The 22,557-nt window shown below is 33.0% G+C and overlaps 1 protein-coding gene across 5 annotated transcripts in view; it reads right to left on the bottom strand.

Moving 5' to 3' along the window:
- Positions 1 to 22,557, bottom strand: part of LOC126879616 (MICAL-like protein 1) — a 386,924-nt gene that overhangs the window by 89,832 nt on the left and 274,535 nt on the right. For 4 of the 5 annotated variants that reach the window (XR_007696158.1, XM_050642786.1, XM_050642788.1 and 1 more), the window contains one exon: positions 6,304 to 6,395. Coding sequence is in view for 3 of the 5 variants with exons in the window: in XM_050642786.1 (XP_050498743.1) it covers positions 6,304 to 6,395 (92 nt within the window). In the remaining 2 variants the exon portion in view is untranslated. Of the gene's footprint in view, positions 1 to 6,303; positions 6,396 to 11,072; positions 11,184 to 22,557 lie in introns of those variants that run through there. The other variant, XM_050642789.1, reaches the window with a different exon arrangement.

The following is a 22,557-nucleotide window of genomic DNA, read 5'->3' as shown; positions in this document are numbered from 1 at the left end:
GCAACATAGGGGATCCCGTGGGAAATTCTAGCTCGCCGTGATTTGATGGTGGTATTATAGGTCTTTTGGGTAGCTGAATCCAATGGAAGTGGTCTGGAAGCCCAAATATGGTGCGTTTAATTGTTATTAACAAATTGTGGTAAAATTAGGTATTACATATTCAGGAATTATTAGAAGCCCTGTAAATAAATTGATAGTGTTAAGGTCTTCTCTGGTGTATTTTTGGTCGCTGAATCGAATGCGACTAGTCGCGATTACTCGAAATATGTTCTCATTTTGTTAATAACAAAATAATTGTTTATTCAGTTTGTAGTCTTTCTCATAGTATTTTTATATGCTAAATCGATTGCCACTAGTCGTGATAGCTTAAGCCACGTTCCGACTTTGTTATTAATAAATTATTGCAAAAATAACGGTTTATAGTAAGTTTACTCACGGTTTTTGCTCTAAATTTTAAAAATCACTTGGATTGACATGAAATTTGTCTTACACGTAGCTAACATGTCAAACAAAACAAGTGATATTGTGCCGATGTGTAGGTTACTTTTGCCCTGGGGGTGAGTTTCACCCCTTTCCCAATAAGTCCGGAAGTGGATAAACTGATAAATTCTAAGCAACTTTTGTTCTATAAAGTTTTTTCGATAAGTCAATACTTTTCGAGTTATTTGCGAGTAAATATGTTCATTTTTCAACAAAAACCGGTTTTTAGACGGTTTTTCACAAATAAGTCAAAAAGTAAGTATTTTTTCAAAAAAAAATGTCTTAGCAAAAATATACAATATAAAAAAGTAAAAAAAAAAATGGTGTATGTGTGAGGTCCGTAGACCCACTAGAAGCGGAGTTGTAGCTAATGAATAACAGGTTCATATTCGTCAAATTCCAAATAGAATATTTCAACATAAAATAACCAAAAAATGAAGCACTTTTTGAGGAAAACTCATTACAACTTTTTTAAAGCTTTAAAAAAAACTTTATTCTTGTTTTTTGAAAATGTATGTAGTATCAAAATTAAGCAAGTTACGCTCAAAATAAAGTTGGTCCCTTTTTTTTTGGTAAAAAAACGGGAAAATCACTTCCTAATAATTAGCATCTCAAATGAAATTAATCGTTACCGCTTCACAAGTTGCTTTACTTATGTTGTATTTATATGATCTGTAAGTTTCATCGATTCGAAAGTGCTTATAAAACCACCAAAAACGTGGTATTTTGTTGAAAAATTAACATATTCACTCGCAAATAACTCGAAAAGTATTGACTTAGTGAAAAAACTGTGTAGAACAAAAGTTGCTTAGAATTAATCAGTTTACCCACTTCCGGACTTATTTTAAAGGTTTCTTTTTTCACCCCCGAAAAGGGGTGAAACCCACCTTCAGGGTAATAGCACACATCGGCACAATATCACTTGTTTTGTTTGACATGTTAGCTACGTGTTTGCCAAATTTCATGTCAATCCAAGTGGTTTTTTAGAATTTAGAGCAAAAACCGTGAGTAAACGTACTATAAACCGTTATTTTTGCAATAATTTATTAATAACAAAGTCGGAACGTGGTTTAAGCTATCACGACTAGTGGCAATCGATTTAGCGTATAAAACTATGTACTATGAAAAAGACTACAAATTTGCTATAATAGATAGCGCATTATTTCGAGCTTTTCGGAGAATAAACAATTATTTTGTTATTAACAAGATAAGAACATATTTTAAGTGATCGCGACTAGTCGCATTCGATTCAGCCACCAAAAATACACCAGAGAAGACCTTAACACTATCAATTTCTTTACAGGGCTTCCAATAATAACTGAAAAATACCTAATTTTACCATAATTTGTTAATAACAATTAAACGCACCATATTTGGGCTTCCAGACCACTTCCATTGAATTAGCGACCCAAAAAACCTATAATACCGCCATCAAATCACGGCGAGCTAGAATTTCCCACGGGACCCCATATGTTGCGACTAGACTAATTAAACGTGTCAGGAAAAAGTTTCATTTTTGTTTCTTAACACTCTTGGCAACAGTAGTCTTCTCTTTTTCGAGTTATCGGAATATTTACTCTTAGTCCATGGCTTACATATAATTTTACGATAAATATATTTGGCCAGTATCTTTTTTCCATCCTTATCATATCGTGACTGCAGCGTACCAGTTTGGAATGCTCGTCGTATTAAATCCATATCTACTGTATTAATTGCACGTAAGTTGCCACCTTTTAGGTCCATATGTTACGATAGTCTGCAACATGGATTTGCATTTTGTCATCTATATTTTTATATGTATTTTCTGCGACCATAGAAATAAGGAGTTCTCTATTTAAATGTTAATATTATTCAGGTTTATGCACCAAAAGCAGATAAACAAGATGACACACTTAAGGAATGCTATAAAGATCTACAAGAACTCATAAAATTAACAATGAAACATATTAACAGCGTCTTAGGCGACTTGAATGCCAAAATAGGAACAGGCAAATTTCAAAATGTAGGAGAATACAATAATACATAATGAATGAGGAGAAGGTCTGTTTTATCAATAATACAAAATGCTAGCAGGGAAAGACTTGGTTTAAACTACCTCCACGTACGTTATACACATGAACCTCTCTATTGCACCGAAAAGACAGAATAATACTGAATTAAACAGATCATACTTTAATTAACCAGAGATTTCGTAGCTCCATCAAAAGTGAAAAAACATATCCCAGAGCTGATGAAACACCGACTACAACCTTGTCACAAAATTCGCACAAGTATTAAGGTGATGAAAAATGTAAAGCCCAAGACCAAATCTAACATGGTCTAATAGTAAAAGAGGTACAGATCAAAAACTACTGCAAAGCTAAACGAAAAATAATCAGAAATAGACCGGATACAAATAGCATGACAAAAAAATACATTTTGCATATTCTGCAAAATAAAGACTGCATACGAAACGTAATGAAAAGCAGGGTTGTGTGTTGTCCCTTATGATATTTAACCTTCACGAGGAACTGCTATTCAAGAAAGCCTTGGAAAACCTTTCTACAGGAATAAAAATTAATGCAGAACAAATTTCTACTTTAAGATATACACAGGGCACTGTCCTACTAACTGACACAGGCACCAACCAAGAGAAAGTCTTAGACCAATTTAATGATGCTTGTCGAAAGTTTGGAACAAAGATTAACGAGAAAAAACAGAGATAATGATAATCTAAAAGAGACAGAATATCCCTTGACATCTAATGATAAATGGGAAGATATTAGAACAGGTAAACCATTACAAATACCTTGGCTGCTGGATTAACTACCAGCTTGAGATAGTTTATTCAGGATGCGCGGTCTATTCTGCGAAACACATATCGATATCAAACCAAGATTGAAACTTAGTAAAACAAAACAAGTAAAACGTTTTGTTTGGTTTGTTATTGTCTATGAAGTCGAAACGTGGACTCTAAGGATAAAAAGTCTGAATAAGTTAGAGGTATTTGAAAGGTGGGTGTACAGGAGAATTTTAAAACTTCTTTGGATTGCACGAAAAACAAATGAAGATATACATAGACTAAATCTAGAAGAACAACTATTGAGAACGATTAAGATAAGAAAAATTAGTTATTTGCTACGTAATGAAAAGTATTAAATTCCTGAATTCATGATTAAGGGTAAAATAGAACGGAAACGAGGTATTGGAAAAAAATTGTCCTAACTAATATTAGAAACTGGACAAGACTAGGCTTTTAAGAACTTATGCGTACAGTTAAGGACAGTAAATGTTTGCCACCATAATCGTTAAAAACACCAATGATGGAGACGGCACACGTATCTTCTTTTTATTATTATCGCTGTTTTAATATGTTTTGAATCTTATTTTTATCACTTGACTGTACAAGACAATAATTATTGACTACACATTTTCCTCTCTATTTTCAGCATTCTTTTTAGTTTCGTTTTATCTAAACTGAACTTCTGTGAGCTGGTGCCGCTTCATATTTCTTACGCTCAGTGCTTACCAGTGATGTGGGCCACATCACTGGTGCTTACCAACTCATAATCTCCATTTAAATAAGTTCTATCTAAAACATGATATTATATTCTTCTTCTCTTAGACTATTTTTACATTTTCAGAACATAGTTTCCTTATAAAATACTAATTGGAAAATAAAAATATATCTTGAAAGTTATTCCAAGATCTTAACAGTATTGCACCAACTACTCCACAAGTACCAAATTTCCCGATAAGTTGCTGCCGGTAAGTTAAGCATGTTAATGATTTATTTACTACTTAAAATTGGGATTTTTTATATGAAATAGTCAAAAGCACAAAACGATGATCAGTTAAAAAACAAAACTTGGGGATAATGATACAAAATGGACATTAAACATGACAACACATTGCACAAAAATACACAACAAATCTAAATCATGTATCGTAAAAGATTTTTTTTGTATCGATTTAAATTTTATAAAATATGTTGGCTGTGTGAAATTTCCCGTGATTGGCTGTATACAAAACTTAAAAAACCTTAGAAGGAGGTGCAAAACTTCTTGTTAATTGGTATATTTAACTTATAATAAAAATATCCATAACTATTGAAAAATTTCAAGACGCTTCAGTATTATTACACGATCCCCAGTGATACCTAAACATTTGCAACATTGTTTAAATTGAATTGTAAGTGGCTTTTTGCAAATTGGAAAGTATCACTGATGACGGTCTGATAAAACCGAACACCAGTAATGCCAGTATATACAGTGTGTCAATTTCAAAAGTTACCACCCTCTCTAATTTGGCCCCCATAGAAAATCTAAAAATATGTAAGAACACGTCAAATTTATTTCTGAGAGGGACATTGTGTAGACCAGTTTTCAACTAAATTATATCAACCCTCTAGCGGAGGCGGACACAACCCCCTAAATCTTTAATGGAAATAGGGGCTGAGTGATACTTCATATTAAACGTAGTTCAACTACCTTTTTAAAAATACCACATACATTATTTCAGTATTTTTGGAAAAATCTTGAACTTCACACTCCAAAAAAGTTTTGCAGTTCTGAACTCGATACTTAAGGAGGGGGTATGGTTTGAAATCAACATATCAAGCAGATTTTTGTGAATTTTTTTCGAAACTATGATAGAATTATTTTATTTTTAAATTAAATAAGCACATTAAGTACAGTTCAAAGAATATTTAAGAAAAAACTCAATCCAAAATATTGAAAAATAAGCCATTGGCGACAAATTTTGGCAGACAGCTCAAAAAAATGGATTTTGCGGTGGACATCAGAACTCATCACTGGATTATACGAAACAAAAAATTCAAAAAGGTTTTATTAGCTTATGAGTTTCACGAGGTAACAACGTCGAGTTTTTTTATTATTAATGATTTTTGAATTTTTGGTATCACTATAAAGTCAAAAATACGAAATTTTTGATAAAAATTTTGTGAAAACCAACAGTTTTAGTATTGTTGAACAAAAAATAAGCACAAAACGAAAAATATCTCGACGTTGTTACCTCATGAAATGTCTAAAGAAAATCTGTGCATAATATCAGGTAGATCGGCCGAGTAGTTTTTCAGTTACAATGTCCACCGCATTTGAAAAAGCAGTTTTGAGAAAAATGCGTTTAAAGTTTTGACAACTGCATCTTCATCTTCTTATTTGTCTGCCAAATCGTAAAGTGATGAACATTGGAATATGTTTTTCAAATTGGGGAGTAATCTACAAAAGAGAAGGCGAACAGTTGTTTAACGTTTCTCACTACGCTCCGGCGTGCTGGCGCGAAGCCGCGGCAAAGCGAGTCGAAGGTAGGGATATTCAACACCCTGTATCTCTGGTAATTTTACTCCGATTATTTTGAAATTTTCAGAGAGTATTCTTGAAAGTAGGCACTTTTATGTGAAATAATAAAAATTTTTAAATATTTCAAACCATACCCCCTCCTTAATGTCTTTACAGTTTCACTTGATTTTTCCAAAAATACTGAAAAGAAATGTGGTATTTTTGAAAATCTGGTTGAACTTTCTTTAAAATGAGGTATTACTCAACCCCCCTTTCCGTCAAAGATTTTGGGGGTTGTGTTCGCCCCCCCTAGAATGTTGATGTAATTTAGTTGAAAACTGGTCATCCTCACAAATAAATTTGACGTGTTTGCATATTTTTAGATTTTCTATAGAGACCAAATTATAGAGGGTGGTACCTTATTAAACAAGAAGTTATACTTCCTTGTAAGATTATTTAGAGTTTAGACCTTTTGTTCAAATACATACAGTACGATACACGATTTTTTTAAATGACCAAAAATTGACAAACTGCAAAGACTTACCTTAGTAGGAGGACTGGTGGAAGCGGGTGATACGATCCCATGATCAGATGGTGCTTGAGGTCTTTTTGGAGCGATTCTAGCTGTTGAAGCACCTGAAATCAACACAAAAATAACTTTAGTTGGTTATGTTAGGTGGAAATAACTATTTTATCGTCTGAGCGTCAACTACACACTATATATTTTATAAAATAATTTAAAAGTAAAATCACTGTATCATTCATTTGACCTCCAATGCTTTATCAAACATTAATTAAGAGATTGTTAAATCCCTTTAATTAATTAAATTAAATCTAAATAAATAAAATATATAAACTTTAAAAAAGAATAATTTATTTGTTGTTTAAGTATAATGCATACAGATTTATAGAAAAAAATGTAATTTGAATGGTTAATAGCGTGTGGGGCCTAATTTAACACTAATGCTTTACATCTGCGAGCAATGAGCATTATCAAGTTTTTCACAAAATCTTGGCCAATTGCTCTAATTTATGTATTGTTTTTTGTTGTCTGATATACCCTCCCAAATCAGTGGATTTGCATCAGTGGAACATACAGCCCAACTCTTTTTCTAAATTTCGCATTCTTCAAAAACTTCATTAATAATTTCACCTACATCCCAAGAGAACAGCAGTTATCGCCAGTGGCGCACAACCCCCCTAAACGGGACACTATATATACACGAAATATTCGATTTTCTAAATCTGACTGAATTCAAAATTGGGCCAAATCCCACCTTAAAGTTCAGGAAAAGACTCACCCATCCATATGTCAACCATCCATTTTGGTCCAAAGGTGTGGATTTTACGGCCCTTCCTATTTAGGGTCTGTTTTTCGTTCTCGTCCCCAAAACTCCCAAAAATTTCTAAAATTTAAGTCCGACCATTGCGGCTTGTGATAGTACTGATCATTACCTTTCCAAGGCATGTCTAACTTTGAAAATCGGTTATACCATTCAAAAGTTACCGAGCTCAGAAATATCACTCAATTTCTATTTAAAAAAGCGAAAATGTTTGTGGATATGTATGTATGTACTCGTATGTATTTATGTGGAAAAGTTATACCGATCTGAATTTTTTTCTGTGTTTGAAGAGGGAGCCAGGGCCGATTCAGAACCGGTGTAGTTTGTGACTTTTGACCACCCATAAGCCAGCTATAGGACTTGGTAGCTACAAAACATCATATTTTTTGGGGGTATATATCTTCGATTCAAGAAGAGACAGGAGAACCGCAAATACACCAAATCAATAGTGTTAAGTTAAGCTTTCAAATGGTGTCTAAACCGTCAGGATCAGACATACACACCGCTCAGTATAGCCGAAAAACTGAAAAACTAAACTTTGAAAATTTTGGTTTTTCGACAATTACTCAAAATTTCAACCTACGAATTGCGCCAATAACTGAGCATTTGTAGAAGGGCTCTAGGCGCATCTAACGGTGTATACCTCATTTCCTCACTCATATAAGTTATAGGCTTCATAAGTATGATCAAATCTATTTCCTATGGGAAAAAACAGTTTTTCAAGCTCAGCAATTCCTGTAATACCTTCAGTTATAATACTTGACCTTAGATGCATCAGATACTACTTGTCAATATGCACAATGCACAGGTTGTTCAAAACCTTCCTTTACAGACAAATCGGTATACTGATTTTAAATACCATACTTCTTAGTCTGCCGAAAGCAACCCAAGCTAATTTTATTCCAAAGATTTGGATATTCTAAGCCTAAACTTATCTATCTAAACCTATTCTAAGTTGGTGGCCAAAGTAATATTAATAAATTATGTATTCGACTTCTGCATCGTTTGTGGATATGTTACGGCTATAGACTAAGTTTGTAATATTTCTATATCCGATGGTGCTACAGACCAAGTCAGACCTTGGCCTCCCTCAGCATCTGCTCCCATGTATTCCAGTCCTCGGCTGCTATCCTCCAGTAATCCACTCCAATATCTCTCTAGCATCGATTCTCACTTTGTCTATCCACCTATTTACTGGTCTACTTGCAGACCGACGTCCCACCATAGTTCCACTAAGCGTTATACTTGGTTTTCTGTCATTATATATTATACACCGTTATTAGGCGTCAACGCCCTTCGGTAGGGATCTATGGAGGAGTATCACCAAGCCGAAAGCCCTTATCCCTTGCCGTACCGCTCCTCCATACGCCGATTAGACGCCAGTTATTCCAGACCAAGTCGTAGATTCTATTGAATTTTATACTACCCACCTTGGCCTTTTATTAATTTCAAGACCTGGCTGAGGCTCGAACCGTCGCACAGTGGTCCAAAATCCCGAAAAGCTGGCCAAAAGTCAAAAAAAAAATTTCAACGTTTCGAGAATATTATTACATTTTCTAAAAGAGAATTAAATTCCCTATGCAGTGTTGGCAACCCTAGAGCTATATCTCCTATACCTGAATTTCCAGTTCAGTTCAAAGTTGGCCTTCGTACGGAACAGAAGCGCAGTTAAGAATAATGAATATTTTATACGCACAGTCTTGTGCGTGTATCTCGAAAACAAAGTGGGAAAATTCAATTCTGCAAAATGAAGGATATTCGTGGAGCCCTTCTTAATAAAAGCCGATAATATAAAAATATTTGTGTATGTGTTACATTTATGAGATTTTAAGTTGAAGTTAAGTAATAAGAAAGTATATATTTTGAAAAAATTAAATTTTCAGATAGGCAAATAGTTATATATTCCATCGAATTCCAAGATGTTGCTATAATCACCTTTTAGCTTATATTTCTCTCTTTAAGATTCAAAAAAAAATTAGCTGCCACTATCTGCCCCTTTGGTTTTGCGAGAATTTTTTGTTCAGGCGCTCTGTGCTATGAGTTTCAATATGAATCGTTATCAACGCAGAATAAACAGATCATGTCGCAGCATGCAGGTAGTTGTTATGACTGTAGATCTTTAGTTATTTCAGTATTGTAGGGTAAAATCGTAGATAAGAGGGTCAGGTACAGTATTGTTGGTAAATAAAGTAAAAATTAGTTGTAACTTTCATATGATTAATAATCGAATTTAACGTTGTAATACAAAATTGGGGAATTGCATCCGCCATTTTGTTTTTTGAAATTTCGATTTCGGATTCGTAATCAGCAACTTCAAAAATCCCCGGATATCAAATTTCGACGGTATTACATATATTTAAAATATATAAACCCGCCATATTACATCCGCCATTTTGTTTTTTACAATTTAGACTTCGGATTCGTAATTAGCGACCTCAAAAACCCTTGGATGGCTAATTTCATGCAAATCAAAAAACGCTTTCATATTTTGGCCATCTTTTCGGGTTTTTGGACCACTGTGCGTCGATCGCAAATCCACTAAACTGCGCTGCGCCTCAGCGAACTGGACCGTCTAGACTCTAGACGACCATTTCTGTCATTATCCATTATTATAAAGTGACTTGCCCAGCGCAATCTTTGTATTTGTGTACATTTTGTTATAGTGTTCACTGTAATATTAATGGTTGTACCTGACACATTCACATACCATTGTCGCAAAGATGTCCCAATAGCCATTTCAATATCTTTCTTTAAAAAATACTAATAAAGTTTATTGTCTTTTCGATCATGTCATGATCCATGTTCATGTGCCATAGGTGGCTATTGGTCGCATGACAGTTTTACATATTTTGAACTTTACTTTCCTATGTATATCTTTGGATCGAAAAACCTCCGACAGAGAAGAAGTACGTATTGTTAGTAAGCGTTAACCTTGTTGTATCACTTTGCTAATATTGAGGGTCGTTGATTCTTTGTTTGTACTTGGGCTTTAGTTGTATCTCAGTCCAAAGAAATGATTCTATAAATACATTTCATAGTTTTGCTGAATTTAAAATTGAGGCTATCAGAACAACAGTGGCCTAACCCCAAAAACGAATTATTCGCATTTCCATTATGTTTATGGGATGGTGCTACAAATTATGTAGCGCCATCTAGCCAAATATAGAGATAAGTTGTGTAGGCCCCTGTTAATTCGAAGATTCAATGTTGCTGCTTTTTTGATATATTAATCTAAAAATGCTCAATTTGTGGCTTAGGTCACTGTTGCTTTAAGTGCCTCACTTCACTATATTCATTTAAGTAAATTCATTCTCTGAGATAGTGCTTCAAACAGTTAAATGAGATTTAACTTTGAATTACCTTGTTTATGAATTTTATTATATTACTGATACATAACAAGGCTTATTGCAAGGCCTACTCTAAGTATATTTTTTCAATGATTTGTAATAAATTACTAAAGAAAATTTACGGTAGAAATGGAACAAAATAAAAATTTTATTTTACTTTACCTTGAGATGAGATACATTTATCTCAAAAGCACTGTTCGAGATGGATGCACATGCTTCCAGATAGAAAAAAATATCAGGGTAAAGAGAGGTGTCTGACAAAAATTGGTTTTCCCCAAGCTAATAAACCGATGGAACATTAAATGTTACATCACTTAAGAAGCTTTTAATTAACACGATACCTGTATCCACGCTAACACCACCTCTAACACTGTATATCCCCATACTGTCAGTCAACAAAATAGTGTCGTCCATAATATTTATGTTCTTAATTATTGTAACTCTAACGACAAACTGAAAAAATAACCGAGATAATTTCAATAACTTGGTATTATTCCCAGAAACAACACAAAGAAAACGAACCTAATAGATAAACACTAGGCGCGGCTTCCATAAGACCCACCAAAACAGATCCATATTATTTTGTCCCAAACATAGAATTATATAGCCATTATCATACTAACCTGATTTTTATTTTTAACACTAATGTGCACTATCAACCCACACATAAAAGGACATTATTACAGAAAACAACGGTCAACTAATGAGTAAAACTAAGTCACGAGATAAAGTGATGTCTATATGCAGAATTAGTCAGTTTGTATGAACAACCGGATATAACATAGATAATGAATGGTCGTGTACATTGTTGATCCACATTTTTATTCACTTTTGTTCAATCAACTCATAGTTCCTAACACCTACCGGATATAGTTTATTGTTTACAAATTTTGACGTCCTTCCAACTTGGAAAAGTTAAAACAAATTGGCTAACGACCAAAAAACTATTCAGTTCATGATATATACAGGGTGTTTCATTAATAATTGTCCATATAGTAACTGGAGAAACCTTAGCACAAAATACGAAGATTTAACCTAAAACGCTTAACTAAAATGCGGTTCCTTACTGAGTTACAGGGTGTTTTATCTAAAAATTTAAAAACTATTTTTGTTCAGCATTTTAAAACTATTCGACGTATCCTTTTCATACTAGGCAGAAAGTGCGACTACTACTATACACCCTACTAAATTATGATAAACTAACGTTTATAGCTACTACCAGAGGCGTACGACAGGGGATAGTGAATGGTTGATCCTTCTCAAATTCTAGGCCCTGGAGGAATTACTACTTTAGTGCCATTTTTAGATTCTCCAATACTTTCTACGTACATAATATATGCTCTTTATTGGTAACGATGAAGTCATTAGTTTTCGAGATATTTGAAGTTAAATATGAAACGGCACAGTTATTTTGATTAACCTTTAACTACACGCGCTGGCGTATTTTGTACGCCAAATATAAGAATTCTACTGCAAATATATTTAAAAATTTAATTTTTGACCTTATTTATCTTTCTAACCTATCACTGGAATGTGCTTTACAATTGGTTTTAGTTTCGTTATAATCGGCGTTCTGAGAAGATCGTAATTTACAGTTTAATATTTGTTGTTTACGGTGGTGGACAATATAGGCCACGATTATAGTAATATAAGTAGTAATATAAATACATATTTTAATTGTGTTTTAGTCATTATGGCACAAAATATATTTGTCTTTATAAACAATACTTTTTCTCATGTAAAAAATCACATTTCAAAAAAAATTTTATTAGTAATTTTATTTATCATGAAATCAGATTCCAGTTATAAATCCCAATTGGCTTACTGAGAAGGAACTCCAAGTATTCGCTGATCCCGAATAAGGTTTATAACAAACTAAGTGTATTTCAAAAAAAAATCCGCTGTTTTTAAGTGTATTTTCTTGTGGCGTATAAAGTACCCCACGCGTGTAGTTATGTTATAATTTGATGCGCGGGTAGTTAAAGGTTAAATTACGATATGATTAATATGATTAAAATTTAAAAATTATTTGTACCCAGTACTTTAAAACCATTTGGCGTATCCTTATCATACTTGGCAGAAAGTGTAGGTACTGTACACCCTACTAAATTAAGAAAAACAAACGTTTCTAGCTGCTTCCAGAGGCATACGACGGGGAATAGTGGCTGGTTGACCCTTCCCAAATTCTAAGTCACTGACGAAAATTGCTATTTTTTGTGTAATTTTTTGATTTTCTAATACTTTTTATGTAAATAATATTACGAATAATAAGCGACACAATACATTAATCAAAATAATCGTGTAGTTTCCACAAACCTATACTTCCTGCCAAGTATGAAAAGGATACGTCGAATAGTTTTAAAATTCTGAGCTAAAATAGTTTTTAAATTTTTAGATAAAACACCTGTAACTCTTACTGTACACTTGTAACTCAGTAAGGTAAGGAACTACATTTTATTTAAGTGTTTTAGGTTAAATCTTCGTATTTTGTGCTAAGGTTTCTCCAGTTACTATATGGACAATTATCAATGAAACACCCTGTATAACGCAAATGGTTTTTAAATTACTTAATTAGTGTAGTGTTACTTTCAATAAAAAATACACGCATTTTTCTAGCATAATGTATAACAGTCTTTAATTTCAAAACAGCTATTTCTCCTTGTTATAAAAAGTAATTTAAATTTAGTAACTTCCAGATGTATGTTTTTGTTATGATAAAAAGCTTCTAAAATGAAAACCAGTAATATACAACTGAAATACTGGGGTTAGTCCAGAAAGCCACTGCGCATCCGCTAGGAAAAATATTCTGATTCGGATTTTTTGCACAATCTTACTCAAAAAGGACTCCTTTTAACAAATTTGCATGGACCAAAAGGTGGTCAAAAATTTTTTAAACGTTTTTTTGTTCTTTCCTAAAATTATTTTTTTTGCAGGGAAAAAAGTTTTTTTAGGTTTGTAAACCGGCGACTTTAAGGAAAAATTCCGAAACAGGTCGATTTTTATTTTTAAGTTATGATATTGTGGCATATATGGTATACTAGTGACGTCACCCGTCTGGGCGTGATGATGTAATCGATGATTTTTTTAAATGAGAATAGGGGTCGTGTGGTAGCTCATTTGAAAGGTTCTTCAATTATCTATTCAGTAATGTAAACATTTACATAATTATTTATACAGGGTGTCCTTCTACTTCTTTTTTTGTCCAATAATTTAATTTAATAAAAATTTTTTGGACACCCTGTATAAATAATTATGTAAATGTTTATATTACTGAATAGAGAATTGAAGAACCTTTCAAATGAGCTAGCACACGACCCCTATTCTCATTTAAAAAAATCATCGATTACGTCATCACGTCCAGATGGATTACGTCACTAGTATACCATATATGCCACAATATCATAACTTAAAAATAAAAATCGACCTGGTTCGGGATTTTTCCTTAAACTCGCCGGTTTACAAAATAACGAATTTATTCCTTTCATTTGCACCATACTGTATGTCGGTGGAAAATAGTGTCGCGCACGCTTGATTAGCAATTAAAAAACAAAGGAGTTTTGAATATTGTATTGCAAAAAACTCTTCGGAATTTCATCAATCGATGTTTAAAGAATATCTACCTACCTTGGCAACATTCAAATTTTCAGTTTTTCGCATAGTTTTTGGGTGTTAAAAATGGCCGATGTCGCAATTTTTCAATTTTTAGTCGTTTATATGTCAAAAACTATCAACTTTAGAGAAAAGTCACTAAAGACCTTTTCTGTTTGGAATAATCCAAAAAACTTAAAAAAACTTTTTTGCATGCAAAAAAAGTTATTTTAGGAAAAAAACAAAAAAAAAACTTTTAAAAAATTTTTGACCACCTTTTGGTCCTGGCAACATGCAAATTTATTGAAAGGAGTCCTTTTTGAGAAAGATTGTGCAAAAAATCCGAATCAGAATATTTTTCCTAGCGGATGCGCAGTGGCTTTCTGGACTAGGTTGGTTGCACTAGTACAGCGGTTCTAAACCTTTTTGAGTGATGTACCACCTACAGTTATTTTTATTATTTTTGGTACCACCTATTCACCTATATTTTTAAATTGTATTATCAATACTTACTAAGTACTACTATTTTAATTTTTTCTGTGTTTTGTGTACCACCGCCAATAATGATATGTACCACCAGTGGTACATGTACCACAGATTGAGAACATCTGCACTAGTACATCCTGGCGTACTATCTCGGTTTAGGGAAATACATAGTACGAGAACCCACTGCAAATTCACTACGTTCATAATGTAGTTAATTAGAATCACATTTATATTAGTGCAGTCACTGAAGGTTTTCACCTCCGATTCCGTTGAACCTTCATCGATTTTCATGAAAATTGGTGAACAATTAGAGGATACCTTAAGGAACAAAGGTGACATGATACCAACTTGCGTTTTTACCCTGGGGTGGATGCCACCCCTTCTTGGGGGTGAAAATTATTTTATTAAAAATAATACCATAAATCGATAGAGGGACAAATTATAAGCAAAATTAGTTACAGTAGGAAAAATGAAAGAATGCCCATGAACGAACATATAAAACACGCTGTATTTTCCTGTCACCGTGTCACATAAAAAATTGGCCAGCGCAAGTACATGTAATAATTATTGTTACATGTACTTGCACTGGACATTTTTCTTTGTGACACAGTGACAGGAAAATACAGCGTGTTTTATATGTTCGTCCATGGGTATTCTTTCATTTTTCCGACTGTATATAAAGGTATTAATATAAATCAATACTTATTGAGGTATTAATGATCAAAGGTATTAATATTCCGTGTTAGACAATATCCAAGTTATTCAGATGCTACTGTACATCTTTTTAGTGATCAATAATATTTAAACTAAACTTAGATAAGTTATACGATTTACATCACTCTGTACGAGAAGAGATGCTAAACGTTTTCATTTCAACAACTATCGCTATACCAAACACACGTTACTGCATCTTCACTTGAAAAGTGTTAAATCGTTTATCTTCGCTTTCTAATCATGTTTGATGATATATCTTTAACCAAGCCTTAAATTATGTTATTAAATCATTTTTCAGCAAGCATAAAGCTGATTACATCTTGCGCGATTTTAATCATATACTTCTATTGAACTAGCATTTTATTTTGCAAGTGCCAATCGGTTGTAGAGAAACTCAACTATTGCAAAAAAAAGTCTGCGGTTATGAAAGTTGAACTATAGAAATCATTTTGTGACCACAAATCAATGCAATTTTTATATCACCAATATAAAAATAGATATAAATATGGTACTTAGATTCTCTGTATTTTCTTCACAATGGACTGAAATATGGCGAATTTAGGATTTTACGGCTTTAACCGTTGCTTATTAAGTTTTTCGCTCTCAAACTACCGTGACCATGTCTTAAATAGCATATAATCTTACCGTGTAAAGCCTCTTTTCTTTTCTTCTATTTCCTCCTATTCACTGCGTATCATTTGAAGTTAAACACTTTATATTTTGTACCAAATTTATCCAAAAGGACCTCCAATAATTTTATATCTAATATTAATTATAATAAGAAATGTAAGTACACGTAAGTACATACAGTATGCATGGAGCAAATGTAAGAAATAAATTCGTTATTGCGGAAGCTAGCGATTTTAACGACGTTCTACACCTTCGGCAAAGAATTAAGGATTTGCATGAAATTTTAGTATGTTATAGTTTACTTCAAAAAACTAAGACTTGATTTTTTAAAAATTGTTTTACCATGCCGTTTAATTACTATTAAGGGCCAAAGTTAAGTTTTAACATGGGCGCTTATGGGAATTTTTAAAAAGTTAATAACTTTTGACCCAAATTTACGATTTTTAATTATTTGTGCTTAAATTAAAGGTTTTTTTGTAAGGAATAACATATTAAAAAAGGAGGATTGTTTACCGTACCATTTATTTTTAATTTATTTATTATAATTAATTCCGTAATTTATTCCGTAATTTCCGTAATTTATTATAATTTATTTTTATAAAGTATTCAATACTGAAACATATGATTTGAGTATTCTGCTATAAATGCATTGTTACCAACTTTCGCTTGCATATAAGTTTCCCCCCTTTCCTCTGAGAGGCATACCCCGCAACGAAGGTGTAGAACGTCGTTAAGGAAAAATACCGAAACAGACCGATTTTTATTTTTAAATTATGTTTTTAATTAAAAAAAATTTTTTTTGGACACCCTGTATAAATAATTACATTAATGTTTATATTACTAAATAGAGAATTGAATAGACTTTCAAATGAGCTAGCACACGACCCCATTTTTATTTGAAAAAATCATCGATTGCGCCATCACGCCCAGATGGCTTACTTCATTATTATGATTATAGATGTGCCAAAAATTATAATTTAAAAATAAAAATCGACCTGTTTCGGGATTTTTTTTTAAATTCACCGGTTTACGAAATAACGAATTTATACTGTATATTTATAAAAAAGCTTGACATCTAGGAGGCGGTTCGGTTCGGTTGGTATAGTATTTTTACTACAAAAGCGATATTACGTAGGTCAACATTTTTGACGTTAGAGAACTGTCAAAACATTAAAATGTGACTTTTCATTATTGCCATGTTTATTATAAACATGGCAATAATGAAAAGTCACATTCTAATCTTTTGACAGTTCTCTTACGTCAAAAATTTTGACCTACGTAATATCGCGTTTGTAGTAAAAATACTATATACGCCAAATTTCCTTTCCAATCTATTTGTTAATATTCTCATCAAAATTGTATGTTTGGCTCAGGAGACTTATCGGTCGGTAATTTTACAGATCTCCTGGATCACCTTGTTTGTATCAGTACGGCCAATGCTCTGTCCCATTTGCGTGGGATACCAGTTCGTTTTTTAGTTCCGCGGTACTTTCCTTTAGCATATCAGGTAAAACCTCATTATGTTCTACAGCTTTATTGTTTTTTATTTGTTGGATCGTTTCTATCTTCTGCTTTTGTGAAAAGCGTCTTATTATGTGTTTAACCCGGTCCAGTCGCGAACGTTTTTCAGCCAGGATATTTTTTGTCGTCTAACGGAACCCCTCTTCCTTCGATTTTAATTATTCCCTATAAAAACGGTCAAAATGCAGGCGATGAAGACATTTATACGGGACAGTATAGAGTATGTACCAGAAGTAAAAGAACTGATATATCTAATCCATTCACCCACAGTAAAATATTGCAAAATCTGTAAAATTTAACCGCTTGGTTTGCATGAAATTTGGCATACACATAGCTAAAACGTCAAAGAAAAAAGTGATATTGTGCTGATGTGTACTTTTGCCCTGGGGGTGAGTACCACCCCGTCTCGGTGGTGGTGAAAAACATGTTCAAAATAAATCCGGAAGTAGATAAACTAACTAATTCTAAGCAACATTTGTTCTATAAAGTTTTTTCACTTAGTCAATAACTTTTCGAGTATTTGTGAGTGAATATGTTCATTTTTCAACAAAAAAAAAAAAACAAGTTTTTAGGCGGTTTTTCGCAAGTAACTCAGAAATCGAAATACTTTATCGAAAAAAATATTCTTGAAAAAGTGAAAAAATGGTGTAGAAACTGAGTTGTAGCTAATGAAAAGTAGGTTTTCTTTTATCAAATTCCAAATCGAAGATTTCATTGATTTAATGAATTTATAAAAAATGAACTTAGCCAGAACTGGACTTCAGTCCTAAAAGTCGAACCAAAAATGAGATAGGATTTTTACTAACCAACAAAAAGTATATATTTTAAGACGTTGAAATCTTTTGAAACGTTGAAACAATTCCCCACAGATACCGATTACAGAATAGTAAGAAGTAAAATTAGAATCGATGGTAAACTAGAAAGAAAAAATAAATTCTGCAGAGAAAAAATAAAAATAAACAGTTAGATAAAATAAGGATCACAGACGTCCACAATATAGTCCCGATGAGGCAAATGAAAGTAACAGAATTACTAATGTAAAAGAATTGCCGAAGAAGTAGCAAAAATAGAACTACTATCCATCAAAAGAGTAGCACTGATAAACTACCCGTAAACACAAAACAGCTTCTAGATTGACTGTACATCTTAAATTAACTAAGACTTTATATCTTAAAGATACATTTTACGTAAATTCTCATAAATTTTATTCCACGACGCTGCTGGTGCTGTAGTAGTTTAATATATCCATCAAAGTTGTGGTCATTACGAAATTTCGGAACAGACTGCATAATCTGATAAAATATACAGCAGATGTAGATTTTCGTTAATTAACAAGACAACGATGTGAAAATTCGCGAAAGTGAATCATAACAGATTCGCATAACAGTAGTCTGCTGAATTCATTTAATCGTTGGGAACTTTGAACTCTTTTGTTTATAAATAATATTACGGTAGATTGCATTCGCATTTAGCCTTTAATTATTCAAAGAAAAGAATGACAGTTAATAGTGGAAGAAAGTCTGACTTTTGAACTTGCTGTTTCGAAACGCGTCGTTAACAATGGTGTTGAATATTCCACAAAAATTAAAAGTATATACCCACTTAGTTTGCATTCAATACTTTCATCATACAAACATGATTATGCTGAAACATAATATATTTTATGGTCATACTGACAAAATACAGTATCCTTGTATACCTACTGTATTTTGTATTAGGATTTCAAAAATCTATAAAGTAGATCGCTAATGCCTGGTTGCACCAACAGATATTAAGCTTAAGATGTAACTTAAGCTTAAATATAAATCCGTATGCTGGGGCCACACTAGCGTCTAATGCCGTTAATTATCGCATTATTTGACATATTTCTAATGCAAATAATGCGATAATTAATGGTATTAGATGCTAGTGTGGCCCCAGCATTAAAGTATAAGCTGAGCTGGGCTAAGCTGCAGCTTAAGATCTGTTGGTGCAACCAGGCATAAATATCTTTAACTAAAGTCCGTCTCAAGTTTTCCATTCAGTGCAGGCTCTTATGGACTATGCATATACCTATTTTATTAGTCTTTCCATTTTTCACTGATTTTATCCTTTATTTACCATTGCGTTGTTGAGAGTTCTATTCAGATGTCAAGCATCTAAATCTTGTATCAATGATAAACTTAAGCTGGGCAATCTGGGCAGTCACGGTCAATCTATTTGGAGCAAAGACAAATGGCTCCAGTCAAATGAATTGACGCCAAGCTTATAGCCTACTCACGATCACTCCAAATTAGTTATCATTTAGTATTTGATGTGGTTCAGTGAAGACACACAATGTCGGATTCCGAAGAAGAACTTTTACTTTGTGCACTGCTGTTTGTCATCATATAATTATAAAAAAGAAAAGAAGAAATAGTGCAAAGAGTGGTTGAGAAAAAGGAATACCTTCACGCATGTGAACTTATTAAACGAATTGGCTTTGGAGCCAAGTGCTTGGAGAAATGGACGAGCCAGCGTACTTCAAATTACTGGAGCTCGTTACTCCACTAATAAAGAAACATGACACCAATATGAGAAAAGCTGTAAATCCCTGTGAGAGGCTGTGCTGTGTGCATCGCTTCCATTCTTAGCGTCGGGTGTGAATTACGAGGAACTCATAGACCTGGATCCCGCGTAAGAAAGAAACCTTGATTAATAGCAAGCTGAAAATTTGTTAATAGCTTAACGGTGTCTAGTCGGACAAACTTTGATGCACGGGAACACTGGAACAGGGGAAGTTTTAACTGTGGAGCATGATAAACGTGTCGTCCTGACAAGTTTATGATTGTGAAAAATAGCAAGTTGTTTTTAAGTTTATTCGATAGCCAACGTTATGTAATATATGCGAAAATGTTTGTCCGACAAAAATGTTGGGCATTTTAACGAGTCCGACACGTAGAACATGTCACATCACAGGAATTATGTTGGTGATGAATAGCGGTCTGATTTTTGCATGAGAGTTTAATGAAAGGTTAAAAAAGCAATTGGAAGTTCTGTCCGACAAAATTAATGGGAAGTTTTCGTAGTCGGACATTCTAAACAGGTAAGATATAGACAAAAATGCTGGTGATAAATAGCTTTCCGACAAAGACGAAATTTAATTAAGTAAATTATTCCTTACCAAGAATGACTGTTGTCGGAAAAAAATAAGGGGTAGCTTTTGTAGTCGGAAAATTTAAAAAAATAATTTTTGAAATTTCAATAAGGGGTGATTATTCTATGTCAAAAGTACCTGCAATCAATTACAATCGATATCTTTCGATTTATGTCAACACCATTTAGATACCTCACTATAATACATTTATAGTAGATCAGGCAAATTATATTATGGATTGCGTGGTCTAGCTATCTTTGTCTGCCACATGCGCGGGATCGCTTGGTTAAAAGAGATAGATAGACCACATATCGACTTTTTGCACTGTATTCCCTGTCTACCCTTATGTCTATGAATACATTTCCATTTAAGAAAAACTGTCACTTTTGACAATAATTCATAATAAATTGAAATCGTAACTTCAAATTTAAACTAATCGATTTATTTTGGCAGCAAATTATTTCTTGCCATGTGACATATTAATTACATTATTATTTCATTTGTAGAAAGTTGAGAAAAATTACGTTATACAATTTTAGTAATAATTTATTTAGGTACCCTTTTACAATCAAGCAAAGCATTATGGCACGAAGAATGATATTCAATAGAACTTTCACAATTATCTGGCAACTGAACCTCATTGAATTGATGAGCAAGTATTTTACTAACTTTGTAAAATGTTCGAAAATTACTCAAAAATGTTCCGTTGAATGGTTTCACTTTTGATTTGGCGACTTAAAATTTAAACTGTTGACACTCAAAAATAGACACAAAAACACTCCATAGTTAATATAAATTTTAAATTCCAACACACGTGGCAAACAGAAACTCGGAGACTATGTACTTTCAAATACTACTTTGTATAGCACAAAGTGTCACACTGACAAATGCAGCCTTCTAATACGTACTTCTAAGCATAATGTGTCATATTTACGTTTATTCTTATAAGCACCGAAGTTTTAGACTCTTCACATTTTTCAATGTCGTTTACACGTTTAAGATTTGAGTATGGAAAAAAATGTATACAACGTTTTTTGTAGGAAATTTTCCGTACTTTCTGATGCGCCTAATTAGAAAACCCTAAGAGATTGCTTTCACATGTTCTTTGACATTTTTTATTTTCATTTTGAGAATATCTAGAACAAACTCCACCCAATAAATAATTGTTTTGCAATATACACATGCATTGATACTTACCTCACTGTTTTTGGAGTGTGCATGTATATATATGCACATGCAAATAATATGTGAATATAAATAATAATATACAACTAAAATACCTTTATAAATATGTGACTAATGCCTGGTTGCACCAACAGACCTTAAGCTCCAGCTTAGCTAAGCTCTGCTTATAGATAGGACCACCGGAAGTATCACTTACGTTGCACCATAATTTTGGATTCTTACCTTGTTATCAAGTATATCTATTATTATATTATGATATTCCTATTATATTTTATTGTAATTATATTACATTAATTCTTATGATATTCTCGGCTTAAGCCTAAGATATGTTGGTGCAACCAGGCATAAGTCATTCTGAAAAAATGGTTTTTATTTGTTTCTTTCGATTTGCCCAAACTTTTTGTCCGACATATAACTTTTTGCGTTACAAAATATAATTTGTACATAAACAAATCAAAGTTAGCTTGCTATTTATCACCAACATTTTTGTCTATACCTTACATGTTTAGAATGTCCGACTAGGAAAATTTCCCATTCATTTTGTCCCACAGAACTTCCAATTGCTTTTTTAACCTTTCATTAAACTCTCATGCAAAAATCAGACTGCTATTCATCACCAACATAGTTCCTGTGATGTGACAGGTTCTACGTGTCGGACTCGTTAAAATGCCCAACCTTTTTGTCGGACAAACATTTTTTCATATATTACATAACATTGGCTATTAAATAAACTTAAAAACAACTTGCTATTTTTCACCATCATAAACTTGTCAGGACGACACGTTTATCATGCTCCACCGTTAAAACTTCCCCTGTTTCAGTGTTCCCGTGCATCAATGTTTGTCCGACTAGACACCGTTAAGCTATTA

This window comes from Diabrotica virgifera, chromosome 2 (assembly GCF_917563875.1).
Source record: "Diabrotica virgifera virgifera chromosome 2, PGI_DIABVI_V3a".
Lineage (NCBI taxonomy): Eukaryota > Metazoa > Arthropoda > Insecta > Coleoptera > Chrysomelidae > Diabrotica > Diabrotica virgifera.
This window is presented reverse-complemented; position numbering and strand designations above follow the sequence as displayed.